Raw genomic sequence first — 24,961 nt, 5'->3', positions numbered from 1 at the left:
TTTAAGTTAAAATAATGAGCAGATTTAAGCAGATTATTTGACTACTTGATTAAGTTACTATTACTATTAAATGTGACCATATACAAAAAAATACAGTATATTTTATAAATACATTATCATTCCTACTGGCCAATAAATTAAGTTATCCAATAGTCACTAATCACAATTCCCCCCTCACCACACCCAGTTCCTGACAAAGGGCAGCCAACTTTCCTGTAGTGCTGTATCACATTCCTGTCTTCCTTCATGTCTTCCAACAGCATCTACTCAGACCATGGAGGAACTGCTTCCAAGCAGCTGAAAGAAAGAGAAGAGATACTTAAGGATTCAAACAACAAACAACACTATTGGGTCAAAACCTACAATTACCACCCACTGAGAAATTACTTTGTGGAAAATCTTAACTTCATTGTTCAAAAGTCTAAGAAGCGTTAATCATGTCAAGCAGTACTGGAACTCACATACTTTTTTTGTTGCTGAGATAAGCAATAAGCAGGGCCAGACTGACCATTTGTCAATTCTGGCGAATACTGTTTACAGTTGCCATCTACTCACCGCATTTAGATAAGGGATATTCACAACTGACAGCACAAATCCCAAAACCATAGGGAAGAAGGACCTACAGAGGGGAAGACAACAATGTGCTAGGAAATGCGGGAAATTCAACAGATACTGTCACTTATACTATAAAATGTTTTATTTGCAGGCTGTGGAGATAAAAACCAGTAGAGAGGTAAAGTGGGTGAGCCAACATGATGTTTTGAAGTTTTCTGCCTCCAGTGCCCTACAGCATAAGCTTTCAATAAAAATTCAAACAACAGCAACAAAAAACAACACACAACCCCAAAGAGGTGCCGACTAATGGCAATGATAAACTATAGCAAAATAAATAGTCGCACACTCTTCCATATTTGCTGTGGCATTTATTTTACACACGAAGCATTTTAGATTTCATATTCCACGTGGTCTAAATGTACACGAAATATCAGTTAATAAACAGTACTATTGTCTGTATTTTATAACAGAAAGGTCTCTTTATAGTGATTTACCAATATTATTATTATCATTATTAAGATATTATTATCTTTAAATTTGAATTGCATCATGGGATTGCATCACTGCACATCTAAAAATTTCCCTACCCCTTTTGTCACAGCAGGTCAACTCCCAACATCTTTGTGGTAAATAATCATATGAAAATTTAAAACAAGTTACTTGACATTAATTTGTGGCATAATAATTGCATTCCAACATTGTTTTGTGCGGTTTGGTTTTATGCTAAGTGTGTTACTATTAACTTTTTTTCTTTGGTTGTGTTAATTTTGGCTTGTCAGCTCACCATCATGGTAACGTAATTTAAAGCTGGGGTAGGCTATTGTTTTTTAGAACCAGTTTGGTATTATTTGTTGAAATTATCTTAACCGTCCAACAGTTATCAATAAATCAAATGCTCTGAGAAAAAATGTGGTCTCTGTGACTGTCCCAGGCCCCGTAATCAGCTACTCCAAAATCTCGGGATGCCTGAATCTTAACAACCAATCAGGACAGCTCTCTGCAAGAAGGCATCCCCACCTGCCTGTCAATCACATGCACACAGAGTTTAGACTAGTCCTGACCAGCCTGCAAACTGCAGAGAGAAAACAAATATATCCAAGAAGAGGTGAGAAGAGATGACAGGAAACAGCCATAATCCATCCTATGTATGATACAGGATGGATTATGGATGGATTATATATAATCCTAATCTATGTGTGACAAAAAAAAATTGCCAGCGAATATTTCAGTAACAACTAGACTGAGGTAGCAGAGCTGTGTTTTGCATAAAAGGTAGTGGCTAATCTATGCTGACAAAAAATATTTTTGTCTGTTGTGAATGTTTTGGTAACTGCTAGATTGAGCGAGCAGAGCTGTGTTTTGCATGAAAGATTTGAATTTACTAAATTTGTCCCTCTCGGTTGACAGGTAAGTCAAAGTCAACTGTATTTGTTGTACAAATAAAACGCTGGCCCCAAATCTCCGAGAGCAAACATAAGCACAGTGGCAAGGAAAAACTTGCTAGCTTTTAGCCGGAAAAAACGTTGATAGGAACCGGCTCACAGGGATACCATCTTCACCCGGTTCCCAAGTTGGACAGTACTACACACTGGTGGCTCCAAACATAGATCGGGTGTTAGGCCAAAGTTTGTATCCCCTACCTCAAATTTGTGACGTGCATGCATTTGCTTTGGCGCTATCGTGTGGCGGTAACGGTCAACAAGAACAAAGCGCAAATCTTTTTCCTCTCTCCACACTAGTATGGTGGGATTTCAAAAGAAAAGATCACTGGTTTGGGAGTCTATGTGTGACAAATACATTTTTGAAATTCAATGGTCTTATTTTCTTACTCTGCTCAAAATTGGCTCCCTCTGGTCTAACCCATTTCTCTCCCAGAAACACCCTCATCTGAATTTACCTGAACAAGAGCACAAATCCATAACTCTCCACCAGCATACCAATGACTGGCCAGCGGCACAGCACCAGGACCACACCTCCCAGGAAGAAGAAAGAGCCTCGAAACTTGTGTCTTTGGAAGAAGAATTGGGCTGTCCTCCGTAAACCAATTATAAATGCCAAGCCTGTCAAGAAGAGGATCTAGAAGAAAGGGAATTAAAATAACATAAAATTCATCCATACTGTACCTACATACAGTATCTTCAAACTCAAAATTTTTCATTCTTCTTTCAGCGCCAAAGACTTTTGGGGATTAGCTGCCTCTACTGAAGATCTCTAAAGGTCCCTTTAGATCTGTGGTAAGAAAACTCGGGATGAGAGAGTGGCAGTTTGACAGGTTTATTCAATCTGCAGGTTAGGAGCAAAGGAACTCAAAATGTGGATGATTACACAGAGTTTTACAGTGTTGAATATTCATGATTATGTTAATACAGATAGAATATAGTAACGCATTGGTCAAAAGGTATAAGGTCATATGAACAAGATTGAACAACCAATGATAATTATAGTTCTAGCACTTTAAGGAGATGCGTAATAGGAGGCGACCAGCTTCTTCTAGAAGACAACAAGCTATTATTTTGCCAAGGCCACTTGGTCAATGTTATCTATGACATATGGGAATTTGTACATTCCAGGCTCACAGGTCTGTGAGAACCACACAAGATGTTACTCTTATAGTTTAATCTAATAATGGTGAACCAGATTCAGTATTCTTGAGTTTTAGGCACTTAAAGGTGTAAATATGGGTCGTGAGCATATAGGAATGTTGCTTAGTATAGTACTTTTCAGCTTCTTCCTCAACAGATCTCTAAAAGGACCGTCAACTTATGTATTTTGGAATCCTGAAGTTTTCCCTGATTTTCAAAATGAAACCCACAATTGTGACACAAGATGATAGCTGTAGCTATGGGATAAATTTCAGCTGGGCAATAGGTGCATCTGCAGGGCCCTTTTTGAGACAGTATTTTTCCCTAAATTATTTTTACCTGAGAACTACAGAAGTTCATGACAGCTTTAAATGTTCATCCCTTCTTGTGCTTGCCAAGCCAGCAAATCAGCTTAGGTCCCAACGGATTATGTCAATGACATAATCAAGTCAAGAAAATAATAAAGACAGATGCTGTAGACCTTATCCCAAAGCGCCCATTTTGAACTATGTCACATTCGGGGTGGGAAGAGCAAATACAGCCCCCCAGCTCTGTCCTACTGTTGTGTACCAAAATACACATACAACTGTCAGGAATCGGACAAACATTTATCATTTCACAGATTCCCCACTGAAAAATGTATTAGAAATGAATGGATCTCAAGAATACGGAGGGCTATAGTTCACATTTTAAGGTGATATACGTTGCTATAGCTAGCAACCAGAATCTAGCCTAGGTAGGCTATAACTAGTAGCTAACTAGCTAGTCAGCTATACCTGCTAAACCAAGATGATAGCTAATTTGATAACTATTTGGTCTGACATCTTCACTTATATGTTGCAGTAACACTAGTTTTATATGCCAGTCCTCCAGGTAGAGTTTCCACCCAGAGTGTTCAAAATGGCTGCCGTGGGAATAAGGTCAATTATTATACTTAAAGCTTTATTGAAATATAACGGTTATATATTCAAGCTTGTAGAATACAGAAAACACCAATGGAACGTTTGATATGCAGCTAACATTGGGTGTTGTGAAAAAGCTTTTATCCATCTTACAGTTCACCAGTGTAGCATTTATTGTGCCACAAATTGTTGACGAGAGGAATAACAACCACTTTACAGGGATTTACAATGCTTAGGAAATTGAACAGGTACCTTTGGATACCCCCATTGGAGTGCAATCTAATCTTGGTCATTGGCTACACCCTGAAAAAATAATTATGTCTGTCATATGAAATATCTCAGACATGAAATCCATAAATGTTGGAGGCCCACTTATGTGTTATTAATCTAGTTGTATGTGATTGGTCATGTTTATCTGTAAATTGTTCACATATAGGCCTAGCTTTACATCTCTATAGTTTAATATGCTGTAATTTATTCTGTCTTTTATGTAAAAATTTTACGTTTCAATGATGTCACAGGTTTGAGACTTAGTTCTCTGCTATCTTCGGAAGAGAGTTGTTCATGTTTTTACAGATACTGGACTGTCCTAGACCGAGGATAATATATCATTTACAGAAGTGTTTCTGTGCTGCCTTTAAAGTTAAGTTAATAATTTAAATAAGTTATTACTTAAATAAGTTAAAAAGTGAGCGCTCTGTTCTCTGTCAGTTCTCGGAAACAGCGTCAGAGTGAGTGCTCTGTTCTCTGTTGGTTCTTGGAAACAGCGACAGAGTGTGCAATCTTTCCGTCTCTGGGCTGCTCTCCTCTTCGGTCTCCTCCGTCAGCTTAGCCTGCTTCAGTTGAGCACAGACAAGCAAGACGGACAATGCTGGATACATGTTGTTGCTGAATGTATTTCTGATATGCTTCTGCCTTGGAGACTATTTGTCTGTAAGTAATATGTGTAAATAATCAAACACTTGCATTTTTAAGGAATGTCATGTTAGAAACTTTTCTATTGGTTTCCTAAAACATGTGCTCTGTTAGCTAGCAGTTAGCAGTAGCTAGCTTGGTTCACTAATTGACTGTGACTTGTTGCTGTTGTGGTAGTTGAGCTGTGTTTTTTATACAGTACAATGCTGCTTTATACTTTGGTAGGTATTGTGCATTTATGTAGTTATGTGTATAATACTTACCGTCTATTTGGATATGTTAATGTCCGTATACTGATTTATGTTCTTATCTCTGTAATGTTTCAGTTTTACAAACAAAATCAAAAGACCAGAAGAAGAAACAAAACTTCAGTAAAATACAAGAAAAGTCAAGCCTTGTGTGTTTATTGGAGGACTTTTGAATGTTAACTGGCTGTCTAGCTTTGCAAGAGTACGCGCTGCAAGGGCAGCACAGTAAAAAGACAAGAGCACGGCGGGCTTAAGCACTCGAAAACAATACTCAGCAAACATGAGTCTACGCTCAGGAAGAAATTATATTAAGGAAGACACCACTATGCAGCAAAATGAAGCTAGTGGAGAACAACAAGCAGAGGTTGTAGATCAAGTGACCAAGAGGAAGGAGCCTCCTCGAGCATTTGATGCTAAGTCACAGTCATCTAGAGCATCCACTAGACCCTCTCAGCGATCATCATCAACAGCCTCTTCAGCCACAAAAGCCTATGCTAAGGCAAAAGCTGCCCGGGCTCAACTAGCTTACGCCGAAAGAGAAGCTGACATGATGAAACAGAGAGCGGACCTGGAAGCAAGCCTGCTAAAACAAAAGGCTAACTACGATGCTAGTCTCCATCTTCTCCAGTGCCAAAGAGCTGCTGCAGCAGCTGAGGCTGAAGCTACAGCCTATGAGGAAGCCAAAGTTGAAAGCGGGGAGCTCGTTCGAGAACCCTACGTTGAAGACGAGCCCTTCAGTACAGTCCAACGCACTGGTGAGTACGTTCAACAACAGTCGGAGTTCTTTACGGAACTGCCTTCGAAACACGTAGCAGTGGAGTCACATGGGATAAAAATAAATAAATTGGAAATACCTGACACTAAACCAGTAACTTATCATGGTATCCAAAGCAACACACAACCAGTTTACAAAGACACAGGAAGAGTCAACAATGAATATGTGTCCGAGCAAGACTTACCCTCATAGTACTCCGAAGCACACAGTCAATCCTGAAAAAGAATACTTACCTGAGCCTAAAGGTGCACAAGATTTTACAGGATACCTCATCCGGAGAGAAATGGTGAGTGCTGGTCTTCTGCAATTCGATGACAAACCTGAAAATTATTGGTCATGGAAAGCCTCTTTTCTAAGTTCTACCAAGGACTTGAATCTCTCAGCCAGGGAAGAACTGGACCTGATGACAAAGTGGCTTGGAGCTGAATCGTCAGAACAGGCAAAGAGAATTCGTGCAGTGCATGTCCTCAATCCCGCAGCAGGTGTCAACATGGTTTGGCAACGACTGGAAGAGTGTTATGGGACACCAGAGGTCATCGAAGACGCACTGCTCAAAAAGATTGAACACTGACCAATAGAGATAATGTTAAGCTGAGAGAGCTAAGTGACATTCTCCTTGAACTGGAGTGTGCTAAGGAGGACGGTGCTCTACCAGGGCTCTCGTATTTGGATACAGCTCGTGGGGTAAAACAAATAGAGGAAAAGCTCCCCTATAACCTCCAAGAAAAATGGACAAGTCTTGGAAGCAAGTACAAGGAGGATTACAGAGTGGCTTTTCCTCCCTTCTTTGTCTTCTCCAAGTTTGTTCGACAACAGGCAAAGATAAAAAATGGTCCGAGCTTCACTATATCCACCTCCAGCAGTCATGCCTCTTCCAGGACTGAAAAGCCTATGAAGTACAGTAATAAAGCCTCTGTGACTGTACACAAAACAGACATCCCGGCAGAGCCGTCAGGCATACAAACCAGTCCTGCTCTGAGAAAAATGGATGAACCAGATCGTCAGTGTCCAATACATAAGAAGCCCTACCCACTGAAAAAATGTAAGCTCTTTAGAGAAAAATACTTAGAAGAGCGCAAAGCATACCTCAGAGAGAATCGCATCTGCTATAGATGTTGTGGGTCCATTCAACACATGGCAAAAGACTGCAAGATGACTGTCAAGTGCTTTGAGTGCAACAGTGATAAACACATTGCGGCACTGCATCCTGGCCCTCCTCCCATAACCGCACAGAGTGCTATGGCTGACAAAGATGACAGCGGGGAGGAAAGAGAAAGCTCATCTTCTTTAGTCACCTCCAAGCATGGGCGGAAATTATGGGGGGGACAGGGGGGTCCGGACCCCCCCTTCCTGGGAAAAACAGAGAGTTGTCCCCCTCAATATATCATTGTAAACATAACTATATAATTTTAAATAATATAATAATATGCATTGAAAGCACTTGTGCTAATTATAGACACAAAACAATGCGTTTTTAAGTTTCTAGAGATTGCGCCCCCCCCTCTCATATGCCTCACAGTGGTTTGGTCCACTGCCTACCTGCCTCCCCGAACCCCCCCACACACACATTAGCCCTCGGTATGAGTGTCTGTGGAGGATCTCTGGGAGTGTGTCAGTGGTGGCTGACCTCCAGTAAGTAGCTGCTTCGCAAAGGTTAACTTAAAACAAAGGATGTGTCAGACATTTTTCTTTACTTCTACCATTCAATAGAATAAAACACATTCACAATTGTAACCAGACTACATTTTGTTCCATTACCTCGCGGTTGAATCTTGTGCGTCAACGTGTTGGTACGGGGCAGCCGCGTCTCCTAATGCATGTATGTGTATGGAGGCAGGAGGTCTATCCACAATTAAAATCCTCATAACTCACTGAATTTTCGACCGATTTTCAAGCGGTTTGGTTTGTTACAAATGCCAGACATGTATTTATGATACAGGATACTTGGTTAAATGAAAATGCGGGTTTTCATACCAAAATTATCTTTTGTAGATGGTAACAGTAATATTTCTATAATATAATATTTAAGATTAACTTACCGTACGTAATTAGGTTCTAAGTATATTCTTTTTTTCTTACTGCATGTAAAATGGCTGCCACTATGTAATTTTGTTTATAATTTTGGAAATAAATGAAGACTTAATTCTTAAAAAAGACCCTGAAGTAAGTTTCTGGCAGGCTTCATAGTGTTCTGGACTTTTACACATTGACAGCAAAACATTAGAGATCTGCTTTTTCTGGAAAACTAAATCTAATTAGGCATATATTAGCTTTAGTTCAGTTAATGGGTGTTGCTTCTCACCTACTACTGTAAATAACCTGCATGCTGTGTGTGTGTGTGTGTGTGTGTCTATTTGTCAGCCAGCCAGGTCAGTTAAAATGGCAGAGAAAAGAAAAACAGACATCCGATCATTTTTCAGTGCACCGATACGCCAAGTAGAAAGACCCCAGTAATATCAAAGGCAATTTGATAAAATCTTCATAAGAAAGGAATGAAGTGCTTATGGAAATGTTTCATAATGGACCTCTATATACATATAATACAACAGTACTTTTGGCGGCACCTGTGGTGTCCCCTTCAGGAATTGCTCTTGAGAAATTTTTCTGTTTATTGTCCCCCCCAACAGTGAAATAAAATATCCGCCCTTGCCTCCAAGTGTACTGAGATTTGTGGAAGTGCAGACAGTTCACACTCATGTTCCAAAATCTGCTCGGTGAAAGCATATCCTGCAGGAAAAAAGGAGAAGGCAATTAAAATGTATGCGGTGCTTGATGAACAAAGTAATAAGTCCCTTGCCAAGACAGAGTTCTTCAACCTCTTTGAAGTTAAAGCCAGCTCCACCCCATACACCCTGAGAACCTGTTCCGGGAAATCAGAGACTTCAGGTAGGAGAGCTGTTAATTTCATCATTGAGTCCATGGATGGGAAACTACAGCTTCCCTTACCCCCCTTAATAGAATGTGACATGGTGCCGGACGATAGGACAGAAATTCCCTCCCCAGAGATTGCACACCATCACCCCCACCTACAGCCAGTCGCTAACAAGATTCAACCTGTAGACCGAGATGCTCCAATCCTCCTGCTCTTTGGGAGAGACGTCCTTAGGGTGCACAAAGTACGCGAGCAAATCAACGGGCCCCACAACACGCCTTATGCTCAGTGGCTAGACCTAGGCTGGGTCATTGTGGGAGAAGTGTGCTTGGGAACAGTTCACAAACCATCAGAGGTCAATGTCTACAAAACAAACATACTGCACAACGGTCGCACATCCTTTCTCAGACCATGTCCAAACAGTATCCACGTGAAGGAAGACTACAGTGGCATGACCCAGCATCACAGTCCAACCTTCCCTGCATGTAAGGAGAACACAGGTCTCACCGTGAGTGCAGACAACCTAGGGTGTTCGGTGTTTGACAGGTCCAAGGATGACAACAAACCAGCACTATCAATAGACGACAAAACTTTCCTGGCCATCATGGATGCAGAGGTCTGCCAAAATAAAGAAAACAGCTGGGTGGCACTGTTACCATTCCGGTCTCCTAGACGACGCCTTCCATGTAATAGGGAGCAAGCTTTGAAACGCCTCCGCTCACTACGGAGAACTTTGGAGAAAAAGCCAGAAATGAAAGATCACTATATCAAGTTCATGCAGAAGATGCTAGACAATGATCAAGCTGAGCCTGCTCCACCTTTGGACAAAGGTAAAGAACACTGGTACCTGCCAACGTTTGGTGTGTACCACCCGCAAAAGCCAGGCCAGATTCGGGTTGTGTTCGATTCAAGCGCTGAATGTGGTGGAACATCTCTCAACGATGTGCTCCTAAGTGGACCAGACTTGAACAACACCCTGTTGGGAGTTCTTTTGCGGTTCCGAAAAGATCCCGCAGCCCTTACAGCAGATGTGCAGCAAATGTTTTATTGCTTTGTCGTCCGAGAAGACCACAGAGATTATCTCCGGTACCTCTGGTATGAGGATAATGACATCAGCAAAGACGTGGTCGAGTACAGGATGAAGGTCCAGCCTTCCTGTATCATGACAAAGCAGCGGAGACAGCTGAATCCAATCTCTTCACCCTCATTGAGCAACCAAGGCAGCAGAGTCCCAGTTGGGCTCACAACACTTTGAGCGATGCTCAAGCTGGAGAACACTCTATCAAACTATAGCCAGACTGATTCATGTTGCGGCATCCTTCAAAGGAAAGACAGACAATGCAGAAAGGAAAGGATGGAAATGTTTCAAAGAAACGTCCAGCATAAGTGAGCTTTCACAAGCCAAAGCTGTGATCATTCGTTCTGTCCAGCACAAAGCCTTCAAGGAGGAATTTAAATGTCTTGAAAACAGACAGACATGCCTCAAGCGAAACACACTCAAGAGGCTCAATCTGGTTGTAGATAAAGATGGTCTGCTTCGTGTCGGAGGTCGTCTTTCTTCTGCTGACCTGTCGAAAGAAGAAAAGCACCCACTGATCATTCCACACGCCCATCACATTGCCACACTACTCGTGAGACACTTTCATGAACAAGTAGTTCACCAAGGACGACACATTACGGAAGGAGCTATCCGAGCAGCTGGATACTGGATAATTGGGAGTAAGCGTCTGGTGTCTTCTGTCATCCACAAGTGTGTTACCTGCCGCAAACTGCGAGGGAGGTTGGAGGACCAGAAGATGGCAGATCTGCCTGCTGACAGACTCACTCCTGAACCTCCGTTCACCACTGTTGGCCTTGATGTCTTTGGGCCATGGTCTATCATGACACGTCGCACAAGAGGAGGAGGTGCGGATAGCAAACGCTGGGCCGTGCTCTTTACATGCATGTCAACCAGAGCGGTGCATATTGAACTCATTGAAACCATGTCAACAGACAGTTTTATCAATGCTCTAAGGAGGTTTTTCTCGATTCGTGGTCCAGCAAAACTTCTGCGGTCGGACAGAGGGACTAACTTTGTGGGAGCTTGTAAGCAGTTGGATATAAATACAGACGACACAACAGTCGCCAGGAAGTACCTCCAGGAGAAAGGATGCTCCTGGGTGTTTAATCCCCCTCATGCTTCCCACATGGGTGGCTCCTGGGAGAGGCTCATCGGAGTTGCCAGGCGCATTCTGGACGCAATACTGCTTCAGACAGGACCAACACGTCTCACACATGAAGTCCTGAGCACTTTCATGGCAGAGGTGATGGCGATCATGAATGCAAGACCCCTTGTGTCCGTATCCACTGACCCAGATATGCCTGCAGTACTCACCCCAGCGATGCTCCTTACTCAGAAGATGAGCGCTATTTTAGCCCCCTCTGGAAACTTTGGCACGGCTCAGTTGTACGGAAAGCAGTGGAAGCAAGTACAGTGTCTTGCTGACACTTTTTGGAAGAGATGGAAAGGAGAGTATCAGGGCCGCAGGAAGTGGACAAAAGACAAGCCAAATGTCAAAGTAGGAGATGTTGTCTTACTGAAAGACAGCCAGGCCCACAGAAATGAATGGCCAATGGGACTGGTCGTTAAGGCTTTGCCAAGCAGTGACAAGAGGGTCCGCAAGGTAGAGGTGCGGATTGTGAAGGATGGGATAGCCAAGGTGTTTCTAAGGCCGGTCTCAGAGACTGTAGTCCTTCTTTCAGAGACTTAGTGAAAGGACTCTAAGTATTGCTGCCATAGGACATTCCCCTTCAAATTTGGTTGTATCTGTAGTGACATAATGTTATTATATCAAGCAGGGAGTGTGCTGCCTTTAAAGTTAAGTTAATAATTTAAATAAGTTATTAGTTAAATAAGTTAAAAAGTGAGCGCTCTGTTCTCTGTCAGTTCTCAGAAACAGCGTCAGAGTGAGTGCTCTGTTCTCTGTTGGTTCTTGGAAACAGCGACAGAGTGTGCAATCTTTCCGTCTCTGGGCTGCTCTCCTCTTCGGTCTCCTCCGTCAGCTTAGCCTGCTTCAGTTGAGCACAGACAAGCAAGACGGACAATGCTGGATACATGTTGTTGCTGAATGTATTTCTGATATGCTTCTGCCTTGGAGACTATTTGTCTGTAAGTAATATGTGTAAATAATTATCAAACACTTGCATTTTTAAGGAATGTCATGTTAGAAACTTTTCTATTGGTTTGCTAAAACGTGCTCTGTTAGCTAGCAGTTAGCAGTAGCTAGCTTGGTTCACTAATTGACTGTGACTTGTTGCTGTTGTGGTAGTTGAGCTGTGTTTTTTATACAGTACAATGCCGCTTTATACTTTGGTAGGTATTGTGCATTTATGTAGTTATGTGTATAATACTTACCGTCTATTTGGATATGTTAATGTCCGTATACTGATTTATGTTCTTATCTCTGTAATGTTTCAGTTTTACAAACAAAATCAAAAGACCAGAAGAAGAAACAAAACTTCAGTAAAATACAAGAAAAGTCAAGCCTTGTGTGTTTATTGGAGGACTTTTGAATGTTAACTGGCTGTCTAGCTTTGCAAGAGTACGCGCTGCAAGGGCAGCACAGTAAAAAGACAAGAGCACGGCGGGCTTAAGCACTCGAAAACAATACTCAGCAAACATGAGTCTACGCTCAGGAAGAAATTATATTAAGGAAGACACCACTATGCAGCAAAATGAAGCTAGTGGAGAACAACAAGCAGAGGTTGTAGATCAAGTGACCAAGAGGAAGGAGCCTCCTCGAGCATTTGATGCTAAGTCACAGTCATCTAGAGCATCCACTAGACCCTCTCAGCGATCATCATCAACAGCCTCTTCAGCCACAAAAGCCTATGCTAAGGCAAAAGCTGCCCGGGCTCAACTAGCTTACGCCGAAAGAGAAGCTGACATGATGAAACAGAGAGCGGACCTGGAAGCAAGCCTGCTAAAACAAAAGGCTAACTACGATGCTAGTCTCCATCTTCTCCAGTGCCAAAGAGCTGCTGCAGCAGCTGAGGCTGAAGCTACAGCCTATGAGGAAGCCAAAGTTGAAAGCGGGGAGCTCGTTCGAGAACCCTACGTTGAAGACGAGCCCTTCAGTACAGTCCAACGCACTGGTGAGTACGTTCAACAACAGTCGGAGTTCTTTACGGAACTGCCTTCGAAACACGTAGCAGTGGAGTCACATGGGATAAAAATAAATAAATTGGAAATACCTGACACTAAACCAGTAACTTATCATGGTATCCAAAGCAACACACAACCAGTTTACAAAGACACAGGAAGAGTCAACAATGAATATGTGTCCGAGCAAGACTTACCCTCATAGTACTCCGAAGCACACAGTCAATCCTGAAAAAGAATACTTACCTGAGCCTAAAGGTGCACAAGATTTTACAGGATACCTCATCCGGAGAGAAATGGTGAGTGCTGGTCTTCTGCAATTCGATGACAAACCTGAAAATTATTGGTCATGGAAAGCCTCTTTTCTAAGTTCTACCAAGGACTTGAATCTCTCAGCCAGGGAAGAACTGGACCTGATGACAAAGTGGCTTGGAGCTGAATCGTCAGAACAGGCAAAGAGAATTCGTGCAGTGCATGTCCTCAATCCCGCAGCAGGTGTCAACATGGTTTGGCAACGACTGGAAGAGTGTTATGGGACACCAGAGGTCATCGAAGACGCACTGCTCAAAAAGATTGAACACTGACCAATAGAGATAATGTTAAGCTGAGAGAGCTAAGTGACATTCTCCTTGAACTGGAGTGTGCTAAGGAGGACGGTGCTCTACCAGGGCTCTCGTATTTGGATACAGCTCGTGGGGTAAAACAAATAGAGGAAAAGCTCCCCTATAACCTCCAAGAAAAATGGACAAGTCTTGGAAGCAAGTACAAGGAGGATTACAGAGTGGCTTTTCCTCCCTTCTTTGTCTTCTCCAAGTTTGTTCGACAACAGGCAAAGATAAAAAATGGTCCGAGCTTCACTATATCCACCTCCAGCAGTCATGCCTCTTCCAGGACTGAAAAGCCTATGAAGTACAGTAATAAAGCCTCTGTGACTGTACACAAAACAGACATCCCGGCAGAGCCGTCAGGCATACAAACCAGTCCTGCTCTGAGAAAAATGGATGAACCAGATCGTCAGTGTCCAATACATAAGAAGCCCTACCCACTGAAAAAATGTAAGCTCTTTAGAGAAAAATACTTAGAAGAGCGCAAAGCATACCTCAGAGAGAATCGCATCTGCTATAGATGTTGTGGGTCCATTCAACACATGGCAAAAGACTGCAAGATGACTGTCAAGTGCTTTGAGTGCAACAGTGATAAACACATTGCGGCACTGCATCCTGGCCCTCCTCCCATAACCGCACAGAGTGCTATGGCTGACAAAGATGACAGCGGGGAGGAAAGAGAAAGCTCATCTTCTTTAGTCACCTCCAAGCATGGGCGGAAATTATGGGGGGGACAGGGGGGTCCGGACCCCCCCTTCCTGGGAAAAACAGAGAGTTGTCCCCCTCAATATATCATTGTAAACATAACTATATAATTTTAAATAATATAATAATATGCATTGAAAGCACTTGTGCTAATTATAGACACAAAACAATGCGTTTTTAAGTTTCTAGAGATTGCGCCCCCCCCTCTCATATGCCTCACAGTGGTTTGGTCCACTGCCTACCTGCCTCCCCGAACCCCCCCACACACACATTAGCCCTCGGTATGAGTGTCTGTGGAGGATCTCTGGGAGTGTGTCAGTGGTGGCTGACCTCCAGTAAGTAGCTGCTTCGCAAAGGTTAACTTAAAACAAAGGATGTGTCAGACATTTTTCTTTACTTCTACCATTCAATAGAATAAAACACATTCACAATTGTAACCAGACTACATTTTGTTCCATTACCTCGCGGTTGAATCTTGTGCGTCAACGTGTTGGTACGGGGCAGCCGCGTCTCCTAATGCATGTATGTGTATGGAGGCAGGAGGTCTATCCACAATTAAAATCCTCATAACTCACTGAATTTTCGACCGATTTTCAAGCGGTTTGGTTTGTTACAAATGCCAGACATGTATTTATGATACAGGATACTTGGTTAAATGAAAATGCGGGTTTTCATACCAAAATTATCTTTTGTAGATGGTAACAGTAATATTTCTATAATATAATATTTAAGATTAACTTACCGTACGTAATTAGGTTCTAAGTATATTCTTTTTTTCTTACTGCATGTAAAATGGCTGCCACTATGTAATTTTGTTTATAATTTTGGAAATAAATGAAGACTTAATTCTTAAAAAAGACCCTGAAGTAAGTTTCTGGCAGGCTTCATAGTGTTCTGGACTTTTACACATTGACAGCAAAACATTAGAGATCTGCTTTTTCTGGAAAACTAAATCTAATTAGGCATATATTAGCTTTAGTTCAGTTAATGGGTGTTGCTTCTCACCTACTACTGTAAATAACCTGCATGCTGTGTGTGTGTGTGTGTGTGTGTCTATTTGTCAGCCAGCCAGGTCAGTTAAAATGGCAGAGAAAAGAAAAACAGACATCCGATCATTTTTCAGTGCACCGATACGCCAAGTAGAAAGACCCCAGTAATATCAAAGGCAATTTGATAAAATCTTCATAAGAAAGGAATGAAGTGCTTATGGAAATGTTTCATAATGGACCTCTATATACATATAATACAACAGTACTTTTGGCGGCACCTGTGGTGTCCCCTTCAGGAATTGCTCTTGAGAAATTTTTCTGTTTATTGTCCCCCCCAACAGTGAAATAAAATATCCGCCCTTGCCTCCAAGTGTACTGAGATTTGTGGAAGTGCAGACAGTTCACACTCATGTTCCAAAATCTGCTCGGTGAAAGCATATCCTGCAGGAAAAAAGGAGAAGGCAATTAAAATGTATGCGGTGCTTGATGAACAAAGTAATAAGTCCCTTGCCAAGACAGAGTTCTTCAACCTCTTTGAAGTTAAAGCCAGCTCCACCCCATACACCCTGAGAACCTGTTCCGGGAAATCAGAGACTTCAGGTAGGAGAGCTGTTAATTTCATCATTGAGTCCATGGATGGGAAACTACAGCTTCCCTTACCCCCCTTAATAGAATGTGACATGGTGCCGGACGATAGGACAGAAATTCCCTCCCCAGAGATTGCACACCATCACCCCCACCTACAGCCAGTCGCTAACAAGATTCAACCTGTAGACCGAGATGCTCCAATCCTCCTGCTCTTTGGGAGAGACGTCCTTAGGGTGCACAAAGTACGCGAGCAAATCAACGGGCCCCACAACACGCCTTATGCTCAGTGGCTAGACCTAGGCTGGGTCATTGTGGGAGAAGTGTGCTTGGGAACAGTTCACAAACCATCAGAGGTCAATGTCTACAAAACAAACATACTGCACAACGGTCGCACATCCTTTCTCAGACCATGTCCAAACAGTATCCACGTGAAGGAAGACTACAGTGGCATGACCCAGCATCACAGTCCAACCTTCCCTGCATGTAAGGAGAACACAGGTCTCACCGTGAGTGCAGACAACCTAGGGTGTTCGGTGTTTGACAGGTCCAAGGATGACAACAAACCAGCACTATCAATAGACGACAAAACTTTCCTGGCCATCATGGATGCAGAGGTCTGCCAAAATAAAGAAAACAGCTGGGTGGCACTGTTACCATTCCGGTCTCCTAGACGACGCCTTCCATGTAATAGGGAGCAAGCTTTGAAACGCCTCCGCTCACTACGGAGAACTTTGGAGAAAAAGCCAGAAATGAAAGATCACTATATCAAGTTCATGCAGAAGATGCTAGACAATGATCAAGCTGAGCCTGCTCCACCTTTGGACAAAGGTAAAGAACACTGGTACCTGCCAACGTTTGGTGTGTACCACCCGCAAAAGCCAGGCCAGATTCGGGTTGTGTTCGATTCAAGCGCTGAATGTGGTGGAACATCTCTCAACGATGTGCTCCTAAGTGGACCAGACTTGAACAACACCCTGTTGGGAGTTCTTTTGCGGTTCCGAAAAGATCCCGCAGCCCTTACAGCAGATGTGCAGCAAATGTTTTATTGCTTTGTCGTCCGAGAAGACCACAGAGATTATCTCCGGTACCTCTGGTATGAGGATAATGACATCAGCAAAGACGTGGTCGAGTACAGGATGAAGGTCCAGCCTTCCTGTATCATGACAAAGCAGCGGAGACAGCTGAATCCAATCTCTTCACCCTCATTGAGCAACCAAGGCAGCAGAGTCCCAGTTGGGCTCACAACACTTTGAGCGATGCTCAAGCTGGAGAACACTCTATCAAACTATAGCCAGACTGATTCATGTTGCGGCATCCTTCAAAGGAAAGACAGACAATGCAGAAAGGAAAGGATGGAAATGTTTCAAAGAAACGTCCAGCATAAGTGAGCTTTCACAAGCCAAAGCTGTGATCATTCGTTCTGTCCAGCACAAAGCCTTCAAGGAGGAATTTAAATGTCTTGAAAACAGACAGACATGCCTCAAGCGAAACACACTCAAGAGGCTCAATCTGGTTGTAGATAAAGATGGTCTGCTTCGTGTCGGAGGTCGTCTTTCTTCTGCTGACCTGTCGAAAGAAGAAAAGCACCCACTGATCATTCCACACGCCCATCACATTGCCACACTACTCGTGAGACACTTTCATGAACAAGTAGTTCACCAAGGACGACACATTACGGAAGGAGCTATCCGAGCAGCTGGATACTGGATAATTGGGAGTAAGCGTCTGGTGTCTTCTGTCATCCACAAGTGTGTTACCTGCCGCAAACTGCGAGGGAGGTTGGAGGACCAGAAGATGGCAGATCTGCCTGCTGACAGACTCACTCCTGAACCTCCGTTCACCACTGTTGGCCTTGATGTCTTTGGGCCATGGTCTATCATGACACGTCGCACAAGAGGAGGAGGTGCGGATAGCAAACGCTGGGCCGTGCTCTTTACATGCATGTCAACCAGAGCGGTGCATATTGAACTCATTGAAACCATGTCAACAGACAGTTTTATCAATGCTCTAAGGAGGTTTTTCTCGATTCGTGGTCCAGCAAAACTTCTGCGGTCGGACAGAGGGACTAACTTTGTGGGAGCTTGTAAGCAGTTGGATATAAATACAGACGACACAACAGTCGCCAGGAAGTACCTCCAGGAGAAAGGATGCTCCTGGGTGTTTAATCCCCCTCATGCTTCCCACATGGGTGGCTCCTGGGAGAGGCTCATCGGAGTTGCCAGGCGCATTCTGGACGCAATACTGCTTCAGACAGGACCAACACGTCTCACACATGAAGTCCTGAGCACTTTCATGGCAGAGGTGATGGCGATCATGAATGCAAGACCCCTTGTGTCCGTATCCACTGACCCAGATATGCCTGCAGTACTCACCCCAGCGATGCTCCTTACTCAGAAGATGAGCGCTATTTTAGCCCCCTCTGGAAACTTTGGCACGGCTCAGTTGTACGGAAAGCAGTGGAAGCAAGTACAGTGTCTTGCTGACACTTTTTGGAAGAGATGGAAAGGAGAGTATCAGGGCCGCAGGAAGTGGACAAAAGACAAGCCAAATGTCAAAGTAGGAGATGTTGTCTTACTGAAAGACAGCCAGGCCCACAGAAATGAATGGCCAATGGGACTGGTCGTTAAGGCTTTGCCAAGCAGTGACAAGAGGGTCCGCAAGGTAGAGGTGCGGATTGTGAAGGATGGGATAGCCAAGGTGTTTCTAAGGCCGGTCTCAGAGACTGTAGTCCTTCTTTCAGAGACTTAGTGAAAGGACTCTAAGTATTGCTGCCATAGGACATTCCCCTTCAAATTTGGTTGTATCTGTAGTGACATAATGTTATTATATCAAGCAGGGAGTGTGCTGCCTTTAAAGTTAAGTTAATAATTTAAATAAGTTATTAGTTAAATAAGTTAAAAAGTGAGCGCTCTGTTCTCTGTCAGTTCTCAGAAACAGCGTCAGAGTGAGTGCTCTGTTCTCTGTTGGTTCTTGGAAACAGCGACAGAGTGTGCAATCTTTCCGTCTCTGGGCTGCTCTCCTCTTCGGTCTCCTCCGTCAGCTTAGCCTGCTTCAGTTGAGCACAGACAAGCAAGACGGACAATGCTGGATACATGTTGTTGCTGAATGTATTTCTGATATGCTTCTGCCTTGGAGACTATTTGTCTGTAAGTAATATGTGTAAATAATTATCAAACACTTGCATTTTTAAGGAATGTCATGTTAGAAACTTTTCTATTGGTTTGCTAAAACGTGCTCTGTTAGCTAGCAGTTAGCAGTAGCTAGCTTGGTTCACTAATTGACTGTGACTTGTTGCTGTTGTGGTAGTTGAGCTGTGTTTTTTATACAGTACAATGCCGCTTTATACTTTGGTAGGTATTGTGCATTTATGTAGTTATGTGTATAATACTTACCGTCTATTTGGATATGTTAATGTCCGTATACTGATTTATGTTCTTATCTCTGTAATGTTTCAGTTTTACAAACAAAATCAAAAGACCAGAAGAAGAAACAAAACTTCAGTAAAATACAAGAAAAGTCAAGCCTTGTGTGTTTATTGGAGGACTTTTGAATGTTAACTGGCTGTCTAGCTTTGCACAAGAGTACGCGCTGCAAGGGCAGCACAGTTTCCTTGTTTTACAGATACTGGACTGTCATACACCATGGGAGGATAATATATGATTGACAGAAGTGTTTTCTTTTCATTTCAGCCAGTCCATAGGATTTATTATACAACATCCGAATGGTTATTTTTTAAGTTTCAATCTTTAACTTAACCCCTACGTATGGGCAAAAAGGTTGCACTGCAAAGTGAATAATGATACAGGAGGGTTTCCAGGAAGAGTTAAAAACTAAAAAAAAAATAAATTTGAAACAGTGAGCACGTTTACATGGACTGCAATATTCCGATATTAACCCGATTAAGACAATACTCTGCAAACTGAAACTGCCATGTAAACAGCATTTTCTGATTACCTTAACCCAAATAAGTTCATAGTTGGAGTAAGCAATAGTCGAATTAAGACATGGAGTATTGCGATTTTAGTCGCATTATTGAAGTGCATTGTAGACATGTATACACCATAATCGCACTATGACGTCCTATCAGAGTTTTCGCAGCATTACGGTGACACGTACGGCAATCCAACTGCTTGACGACACATGCTCTAGCTTCCAGCGAGTGTTGTGCAACTTGTTTACAGAAGAAAAGATGACTGCCACCGGTAAAAAGACGTCCCAACACTACATACTCATAAGGGTATATACCACGGTAACAACATGACAGAAAGGTTTTCAGGTTAAATTCTGGAGGGAAACTCGGACGTAGGACGTAGGGACGTAATGCAGGTGTGCATATTCAAGTAAACAGCGAAGGATTACATCATCTCAGGACCACCGGTCTAGACAATAGTATTATGGAGTAGATTTATTTGAAGGGATAGGGAATGGGGTTTAGTGTAGATTATTGTGGAAATTGGATTAGATTTATGATGGTTCAGGATAGTTGGTAATTTAATTTTGAAAAGGGAAGGATTGGGATTTTAGATCTTGTGTTAAGGTTCTCCCACTTACTGATCGTGAAAGCTGCAAAGAACACCAGCTATGTCACCTGCACACCAATTTAGTGTAATAGCAAGTATTCTGTTTATGAGCTGCTGCATATAAACACCTCCCGTAATGGTTGGCTTTGGTGATGAGGGATTAGCTCAGTTTAGCAGTGGTAAACCGTCCCAATAACCTAATATTTTTGAGATTGGAAGAAGTTGGAAATTACTGGGAGAGATTTTGAGGGCTAAGTGTAAAGGCAGCAGTATTTTTTTTATTTTTTTAAAGGCAGCAGTATTAACAACAAAGTCAAAATTGCCCCACATAGAAACACAGTCGAACATAGCGCCGGATATGACTGTGAGCATAAGATACTCATTGTGGCTGTGTATTGTTCCTTTATTTACACAACACCAGTAGGGCATGAAGATTAAAGATGTAACCATAGCCTAGGAATACCGGGAATAACGGGAACTAAACCTCAGAGAACAACAGCAACGGCTGCTGTGAAAATGTGACAAACGTGGCTGTGGGAATCTGAGGATTTAGATTGGTTTGATTGGTTTTAAAGCTGCAGATATCCTCTAACAAGCTCAACAAGCCGAGCCTCCAAACCATTCATTGTGAAGAGTTGACCATCAGATGTTAGCACAGAGATGGAAACAACTAGAAAAGGAAATCAAAGTGCTTTTCCACAAGGCAACACAACCAATCGTAATATTTTAGACCAATTGCAGACAGTCACACAGGCAGCTGCTGTGTGAAGAGTTTGACTCTTTCAGCCATCAAGCCTATTCACGCTGCAGAGTCTGAAGCCAATGAGGCCCTTTGTTTTTCCCACAAACATGTCCTTTTGTCTGTTAAAAATCGTAGAAATCAATTTCCTTAGCAAGTATACCGTCACCTTAATAAATGTAGGAGTTTAGGTCGTTTCTGATCAGTCATGAATTGAGTTCAGGTAGTTTCTGATCAGTCCTGCGAGCAACTAGGTAGGTGGTTCTGAAACAGCAGAATTTACGTTTCGGGAGCTGTTGTGGCCCTGATGCAACAAAAAAAACTGTGATGGAAGGTGCCCACTCCATAACTCTAATAACATGCGCACTCTCATGCACCCAAGGTTTCCTCTCACCCCCAAACACAGCTTTACAAAGGTTTTTGGTTAGTGTAGAATTGAAAACCTTAAAGCAATATTCCACTTAGTTTTAACATGGGGGTTATTTGGCACTTGACCGCCATGAAAACTATAATATAAACTGGATGCAGCTATTTTTACTTCCCATTCATTTGAATGAGGCCACGAAAATACCCTGAAAACTTACATTTAACACATTTGTGAACAGATTCAACAACAGATCCCACTACTGTGGTTTTCAACTGACGTTTGGTCATATTTTTTAGATCAAAAATAAAAAATTCGCCAAATAGCATTTTTATTGATAGACGAGAACATAGTGGAAGGATACATGCCTCCTCTATGTGGATCCACCATAGAGTAGGGCAGACACAATGACCAAAAAAATTATATATGATCTCTGTTGTTCCAAGGTTCTCAGGAAATATTCCTTGTTGCTATTGACCCTCTTCTTAAAACGATGCTTAATACTATATGACTTTGTAATGATTTTCACCGAAAATCTGGTGGGAATTCAGTGTTTCCTGGCATTCTCACAATGGCTACACTTTTACATACACTCTTCACACACCTGATCATGATTATGATTATTACTATTATTAAGAAGAAGAGGAAGAATATCAACACAGACCATTTTGTAGTCACCCTTACATTCCCCTATTGTTTATCATTAGTGTAATAATTGATTTTGTCATTGTTCATTTTGTGTCAGTGTCTTAAAACAAGGTACTGTACATCTGTTGTCTAGCTGTCATATACTGCCAGTCCTTGTATTAAGTTAATCTGAAAGGTCAAAACATGTCTTCAGTCCTATGAAATTAACATAAAAGCCAGTAGTGGGAGTAGTGGTGTCACAAAACAAGCTAAATTCCAATTCCAGATACTGTTCTTGAACGTGGTTATGAGCCTACTGGATTTGGATATTAAATCGGTATTGTGTGTGTGCCATTAAGAACTTTAGAAGGCTACTCACATTCCCAAATGCCAACAAGACAGAGTCAAAGTACAGCAGCACACCAAATAGCAGGAAAAATAAACCAAATCCCGACAGACCAGCGCCAATTTCTGGAAAGACAGACAAACAGACAAGGGAATAGTGAAAGATTATCAATGAGTAGGTCTAACATATTTCTCCCAGCAAGGTTGTGGTTAGTTCGGTTTGAATTTAGTCAACACAAAACAAAAGTGAAATGGCAATTCACTAGTTAATAGTAGTGTTTTCATTCTCAATTTTGTGAATTTGATGGTTTTAAAAGAAATCCACTTCCTGAATTGGTTGAATTGAAAGTGAATTAACCTCAACCTTGTGTCTCAGTACTCAACTTTGTAGCATTGGTGTCCATGCAGTATTTTATCTTAAAGTTCAAAGTCTTCATAACCACATCTTTCCACTCTTAAATCACATATCACTGCTCTCTACCCCATCAATAAAGGGATTACAGCCTAACCCTAACAATTTTTGAAAGTCCCTGAGCGAAATGTTTAAGTTTAATGTTTAAGTGACACATTCATAACTATACAAGGAGTAACTGTGGGAGGGGAAGCACTTACTCTGAAACTCTGTGATCGCCACCATGGTAATCCCTTATTTCTTCCCTCCTCTTTCTCACTCCGGCCTCCCCCCTTTCTATTCTAACGCAGTCTCGCTTTTTCCGCTGTGATTGACGGGGAGAAATGAACGCGCACTGCTTTTCTCAGAGCGTGACCTTTGAGCCTGGATGTGTGAGGTGAACATTAACCAGAGCTGGTGCAGACTGAGCCTGATGATAAACTGGGGACTCCCCCCCACTCTTAGGATAGGTATACCTGAGAGATACAATCAATCATTCAAACAGATTTATTTTCATAGGGATGAACGCGATGATGTCATTTATCTCGCCTTTTGCCTTCATGATGCATTCAAGAGCGTGTGTTTTAACTGATACTGTTCTAAACCCAAGTTTGTTTGTCTGTCTTTATGTCTGACCTATCCGGTTAGGGTTAGGTTTAGTTTTAGGGTTAAGGGTTTTGAACTTTGTATGTATACACAGCTCTGAACTAGGTTCAGACCGATATAAATGGGCCAATATTGTCCTCTCATTAAAAATCAGATATGTTCTAGTCAGTGTGGTCCACCTCTGATATGATGGAGGTTCCTCTCTAACCACGGCTAGTCAATATGTTTTTATTATTTTTTGTGTTTTATAACAGATGTCTGACCAGAGAAATCATTCCAGGGTGGTGTGGAAGGATTTTACTCAACAGTCTGTAAAAGCTGCAGTGAAACCTGCCTCACCCTGCCTTAAGGAGCTGCTAACACACCTAAAAGAAATTCATTAGTATGGCTTTCAGTGGAGAGTTTTGATTTAAGTGCTGTTTCAGAGGGTTTTCCAACCTGAAAAGGATAAAAGAAATTCTAGGGGAAACGTTGAATCCTTTTGGGGCATGAAAATTGTTACATTCAAAGATATATCTTTACCCCAGGGTAGAGGCAAGGGTAGAGGCAAGTTGAGCTGCGGGGGAAAAAATGTTACGTTTGTCCTTTTCAGTCCTTTCACTAGGGCCTTCTAGCATGCCACTAGTTTGGTTTCAGGGGCAGACAGTCTGTCTCTCCATTCTGTCTCTTCTGAGAATCACATTCTCGCAACATAACTGATGTTTACTTCAACATAAAATGGTGATAATTTATCTTATTTGCAAAAGGATAACAATGCGAAACTTGGCTCAACACAGCTGTCGGCACATTTGAGCGTGTGTATATGTGTGTGTGTGTGTGTGTCTGTCTGTCTGTCATAACTTGTTTTTGGTACTTCTCCTTTGTTGATTTTCTTAAAATATCTCTTCAATGTCATCTTCTGTTCCCCTGCCACTGATTGAATTAATTTTCCCTCATACTCTTCCTTGGCTTCTCTTTTTAGATCCTCCTGTTGGTTTTGCTGGTTGTAGTCTCGTGGCATAATGATCTCTGCTCTGTATTATTAAAAAATACAATTTGACCACATACAGTATGTATTTAACTTAACTACATTTTAAAACAGTGTAATTGTATTTACATTATGGTAAGCTAAGCCGTTGGCTCAACTTACCGCAGGGCTATTTACCCCACTGCCACCATTTTGACAAAACTGCTTAACACTGCAACTCAGTTATGCTGTATATGACCTCATATTGTACATTATATAGCTTCAATACAACCTCAAATGTATGTGCCTTCATTTAGATAGAATGATATCTTTACCATGATGAAATCACAGCAAATATCACATTTTTTGACCTGGCTCTCTTACCACTTTCCCCATCACAGATTCAGGGAAATTAATTACTAATTACTAATTAAAGGTAATTAATTAATTGTTACTAATTAATTCATGAATTATTCTTCCGAAATCTCTCTAGGCTACAGAGGCCGATTTGTAGCCCCACTGATTTATCCCCTCGATGCACACACA

At 42.1% G+C, this 24,961-nt stretch overlaps 1 protein-coding gene across 2 annotated transcripts; it reads right to left on the bottom strand.

Moving 5' to 3' along the window:
• golt1a (golgi transport 1A) lies at positions 1 to 23,109 on the bottom strand. 2 transcript variants are annotated; one of them, XM_078283792.1, is made up of 5 exons: positions 23,085 to 23,109; positions 22,507 to 22,598; positions 2,453 to 2,631; positions 556 to 619; positions 1 to 297 (listed from the first exon to the last, which is right to left on the bottom strand). In XM_078283792.1, the coding sequence occupies exons 1-5, from the start codon at positions 23,107 to 23,109 to the stop codon at positions 268 to 270; spliced, it is 390 nt and encodes a 129-aa protein (XP_078139918.1). In that variant the 3' UTR covers positions 1 to 267. The 2 variants fall into 2 exon arrangements, with proteins under 2 accessions (XP_078139918.1, XP_078139919.1); XM_078283793.1 differs by having other exon boundaries at positions 1 to 318; positions 559 to 619.
• Positions 23,110 to 24,961: the final 1,852 nt, after the last annotated feature.

The sequence above is a fragment of the Centroberyx gerrardi genome, chromosome 5 (assembly GCF_048128805.1).
Source record: "Centroberyx gerrardi isolate f3 chromosome 5, fCenGer3.hap1.cur.20231027, whole genome shotgun sequence".
Classification (NCBI taxonomy): Eukaryota; Metazoa; Chordata; class Actinopteri; order Beryciformes; family Berycidae; genus Centroberyx; species Centroberyx gerrardi.
Note: the sequence above shows the minus strand (reverse complement) of the source record. Positions and strands in the feature narration are given on the sequence as shown.

Bases quoted from the DNA above. Each gene is read 5' to 3' on its own strand.
- golt1a (XM_078283793.1), bottom strand. From the start codon at position 23,109: ATGGTGGCGATCACAGAGTTTCAGA. The intron at 22,599-23,084 runs GTAAGTGCTTCC...CTGTCTTTCCAG, and splicing joins GGCGATCACAGAGTTTCAGA to AAATTGGCGCTGGTCTGTCG. The intron at 620-2,452 runs GTAAATTCAGAT...TCCCCTCTGTAG, and splicing joins GGATTTGTGCTCTTGTTCAG to GTCCTTCTTCCCTATGGTTT.